Source organism: Akebia trifoliata, chromosome 1, assembly GCF_017979445.1.
Source record: "Akebia trifoliata isolate Shusen 1 chromosome 1, ASM1797944v1, whole genome shotgun sequence".
Classification (NCBI taxonomy): Eukaryota; Viridiplantae; Streptophyta; class Magnoliopsida; order Ranunculales; family Lardizabalaceae; genus Akebia; species Akebia trifoliata.
Window position 1 is genome coordinate 4,568,532 of NC_141375.1, and position 4,417 is coordinate 4,572,948.

General features: G+C 34.1%; 1 protein-coding gene across 2 annotated transcripts; it reads left to right on the forward strand.

Moving 5' to 3' along the window:
* Nucleotides 1-345: 345 nt before the first annotated feature.
* On the forward strand, nt 346-3,848 carry LOC147410480 (cytokinin riboside 5'-monophosphate phosphoribohydrolase LOG8-like). 2 transcript variants are annotated; one of them, XM_086435864.1, is made up of 7 exons: nt 349-625; nt 1,183-1,280; nt 1,389-1,419; nt 2,455-2,554; nt 2,626-2,696; nt 2,805-2,948; nt 3,558-3,848. In XM_086435864.1, the coding sequence occupies exons 1-7, from the start codon at nt 365-367 to the stop codon at nt 3,639-3,641; spliced, it is 789 nt and encodes a 262-aa protein (XP_086291990.1). In that variant the 5' UTR covers nt 349-364; the 3' UTR covers nt 3,642-3,848. The 2 variants fall into 2 exon arrangements, with proteins under 2 accessions (XP_086291997.1, XP_086291990.1); XM_086435871.1 differs by lacking the exon at nt 3,558-3,848 and having other exon boundaries at nt 346-625; nt 2,805-2,960.
* The last annotated feature ends 569 nt before the right edge of the window (nt 3,849-4,417 follow it).

Sequence of the window (4,417 nt, forward strand, 5' to 3'; positions counted from 1 at the left end):
CTTCCCCTCGTTCATGGACGAGATGAGAAGTCAAAACAAATTTTAAAACCATGGTCATGACATCTTTAATGAATTTTTGTAATCTCCATATCTATCACAAACAATAATTTTGTAATGTGATTGTTAGATAATTCTAAAATAAATGTGATTTTCAAATCTAACTTCGATATTGTATCTAGAGTCAACTCTTATTGATAAACCCATAAATACATATGATTAGAGGTAATGATCATATAAATTTAAATAGAAATTAAAGAATATAGCAATTCTGAAGGGCACATTCTCGTTGTTGAGACTTTTGTGTCTTTAATTAATCTTAAAAAAGGCCGACAAAGTCACGTTGTGATTAGAAAGGCAATGGAGAATGTGGGCTGTGGTTGTTTTCTGTCTCATGCTTCATTCTCTCTCTTCTCTTGGAATTAAGCAACAGTTGTTAAGTTGTAAGCGAAGGAATTCTCACTCTCTCTTACCTCATGGTTTGAAAATTGAATGGAATTTTTTGAAATCTTCAATGGAAGTCAACACTCAAAGCATCAAATTCAAACGAGTTTGTGTGTTCTGTGGAAGCAAATCTGGAAACAGAGAAGTCTTCAGTGATGCTGCTCTTGATTTGGGAAATGAACTGGTTCTCTCTCTATTCCTCCTTTTTTTTTCTCTCACCCTCTGATTGATGGTTTTTTAGGTTTTTGTGAGTTTTTGATGTCTGGGTATCAAACATCATGTGTTTTATGTGCTTATTTGATTGATTCTGAGTGAAGTGTTGGGTATTTCGATTTTGAATTTGGGTTCCTTCATTTCAAATGATAAGATCTGTTGTGAGGTGTGTATATGATGGGGTTGTTTTAGGTGTGAAACATCGATTTTTATTTTTTTCTGATTGATTTTGAAGACTTGAGTAATGGGTGTTTGCTGTTTTGATTTGGGTTTTCTCCATGTTTATGATAGAGCTGCTCATAGAATTAGGTATTGTTTCCAAGTGGGGTTGAAGTTCTTTTTTTCTTAGGTTTTGGTTTTCTGAGGTTTTAAACATCAGGTAAAGATCCTTGATAATGAGTATTTGCTGTTTTGATTTGGATTTTGTTCTTTTTCATGAAGGCTCTATTATTGGATTTGTGTTTATTTTGATTGGTATTGTTGATATTTTGTGGGGTTTGATTATATTTCAATGGGTGTGGATTACAGGTAGAGAGGAGGATAGATTTGGTTTATGGAGGGGGGAGTGTTGGTTTGATGGGTTTGATCTCTAAGAAAGTCTATGATGGAGGTTGCCATGTTCTTGGGTAAGAAGATTTTGATTTTTCTCTTTTTCACATAATTCTGTTTATGGAAGTAATCTATGAACTTTTGTGGTATCATTCATATTTTTGTTTATGGTATTTAATGTGTAGGGTCATTCCAACAGCCCTTATGCCTATTGAGGTATGTGGGTCCTCAGCTTATCCTTCCTTTGTTTCTCACTTCATTATATCTTGAACTACTTTTTATTGAAGTTGAATGATCGGTATTTTTTTTTTTTTTGTAATATCTAACAAGGATCTTTACCTTTATCACCTGCATACTTCTTAGATGGGTGGCTTAATCCATGTCATTTAAGTTTTGGGTTAAGATGTGAAAGCATGTTTCTCTCTATAAGAATGGTACCTTCCAAGGTGTGAAGTGTGCGGGAAGGGATGCCATAATTGGGGTTTTAAATAAGATTATTTTTTGTTTTTTTTTTTTTTTCGTTTTTTTTTCCTTCATATCGAATAAGTAATAAGAATGAGAAGCATTAAGCATTTAATAATCTTGGGATCGAACTAGTTTTCTGTTGGACCTCCCCAACAATATCGTCACCACAATAGAGTTTAACCACCAAGTTTGGGATGGATTGGTGTGGCTCTTCTATGCTTAGGAGTTAGGACAACAGTGCCTTTCGAGGTGTGAAGTGGGAGAGAAGGGATTTCTTGATTGGGGTTTTGAATAAGATGATCTTTTCATTTTATTTTATTTTTTCATTTTTTTATATGGAATAAGTAATAAGAATGAAAGGCATTAAGCTTTTTATCAACCTGGCATCAAGCTAACAGTATCATCACCGCAATATAGTTTAACCATCAAGTTTAGGATGGATTCCTGTGGTTCCTCTATGCTTAGGATGCCAACATATCGAACAATATAAACCACACCTTAAAGCTCTTCTTGAATTTGATTATAGCCTCTAATTCCAAAGATTCTATAAGCATTTGTTTTGTTTCTTATCAATGACTTTCTTATTTTCTATCAATGCTTTTTGTTTGGGGGAATCTTTTGTTGAATCTGTTATGTTGGAGAACATAGCATAATGATCCGTTAAGAAGTAGTTCTCTTAATTTTTTTGGCTACCATATCAAACTGGTTATTGTTCCCCTAATACTAGTTTGAACTATGTAACTAGATATGTAATTAGTTGAGTCAAAACTTGGAGAATGTTTGCAGATATCCGGCTCAACGGTGGGTGAAGTAAAAACGGTTTCAGACATGCATGAGCGTAAAGCAGAAATGGCTCGGCAATCTGATGCTTTCATTGCTCTTCCAGGTAAATTTCCGACAAGTTTGAACTATGTAACATGAAACCGTTTGATGTTATTCAATATTTCATTCTATTAGGAGGATATGGAACCATGGAAGAGACATTGGAGATGATAACATGGTCACAGCTAGGAATCCATAATAAACCGGTAACCCATCATTTTTTTTGTGCTAATTCTAAGAAGATTTTAAGGGTAGAATGAGAACAAATGGTGATTTAACCTTTTGTTTTTTTTTTGGTGGGTTTATGCACACAGGTTGGTCTGCTAAATGTTGATGGGTACTACAATTCTTTGCTTGCATTGTTCGACAATGGTGTCAAAGAAGGTTTTATCAAACCAGCTGCTCGGCATATAGTCGTCTCTGCTCCAACTGCAAAAGAACTTCTAGTAAAGATGGAGGTAATAAAATAACCAATCCATATTTTTTAAAGAGAGAATTCGAAAACTTGCGCAACTTTTGTCTAATTCTCACTCCAGTACACTGTTTATTTTAATTCCCAAATCGTGTAAAAGTTATATTAAAAAAGCCCGATAATTTAATTACTGTTATACCCCTTCCACAATTTTGGAAAGCTACGATATTGTTGAGTTTTGGAAGCTATGAGATCATTGATTTTTGTACAAAGCAATGAATTAATAGAATCCACGATATCGCAATTTGTCAAACCACACGGTTGTCGCTAATCTATTTTGAAAAAACTACGCTATCTCTAATTTTTGAAAGCTGCGAGATCATTGATTTTTTGTACAAAGCAACGAAATCAATAAAAAAAGAGGGTATAATAGAAATTTCATTATCGTTTTTTTTAAATAAAAAAAAGAAAGAACTTTTACACGTTTTGCATGATTTGGGAATTAAAATGAACTGTATACTGGAATGGGAATTTCGACATATTCATGAAATTATAATTTACCCTTTTTTTAATTAGTAAACCTTTTTTTAATGAGATCGGTAACAGATTTCAATTGTGCATTGAAATGTAACTGTTCTTGTTTAAAATTTTGCAGCAATACACTCCATTCAACGACCATGCCGCTCCTCGTAAAAGCTGGCAGATGAAGCAACTCGGTGTTTATCCAGGTCTACCGTGACATTCTTCTCGATTCGTTTCTTTTATTTCCTTTTATCCTCCACTTCTTGCTTGTATGCTTCTCCTTTGTTCTATTGAGTTTATATTTATCTAAAAAGCACTATGAATGAGAAACCATGGGAATGTTGTTGCAACTGTCAATTATCATATATGTGTTTGTTTTCTTTGCCAATTGAATTCTAATAAAATCATGATTGCTGCTTTACTATTGATCTGTGGATCGAACACTATATAATATAAGTCTCTGTGACACGAAAGCACTAATAGATGCTCCATTTGTAAACATTCGCTCGTCGTAATGAGTGGACCCACTCATTAAAGGGAAAAAAGGTGCTTTAATTTGTGAGAAGATAGGTTTAAAATGTTAAAGTCACGGAAAGTAGGCTTTTTCGAGGTTCAGCAATTCCATCCAAAATAGGTTCTTTTTTGTTTGGTCTGCCATCTTGGATAAAATCTAAATTGTCGATCATCTCACATCTTGTCTCTGATAATCACTGTTGGTATTTGCATCATGTGCAAACCTAGTGATGGATTTGTTAACCATCTCCTCATGCATTGTTACTTATTACTCTCTGTGGTTTCATTTCCTCCTTAATTCCATGCTTACTTGTGTTGCTTTGTTCTTGTTATTGTTGCCGACAGGCTTTTCTTTTTGTTGGTCATTCCGTTGTGGTGTTAATTATTTGGCCAACACATTTTGTCTTACATGGGTTAGAAGTTTTGGAATGTGCTGATTTTTTGTGAAGATGACCTTTATGACAAGGAGATCATGCTCAC

What these genes read in the sequence shown, in the direction of transcription:
- LOC147410480 (XM_086435864.1), top strand. Translation starts at nt 365, where the DNA reads ATGTGGGCTGTGGTTGTTTTCTGTCTCATGCTTCATTCTCTCTCTTCT. An exon ending in GGAGGTTGCCATGTTCTTGG is followed by an intron (nt 1,281 to 1,388) that starts GTAAGAAGATTT and finishes TTTAATGTGTAG; the next exon opens with GGTCATTCCAACAGCCCTTA. An exon ending in CAGCCCTTATGCCTATTGAG is followed by an intron (nt 1,420 to 2,454) that starts GTATGTGGGTCC and finishes GAATGTTTGCAG; the next exon opens with ATATCCGGCTCAACGGTGGG.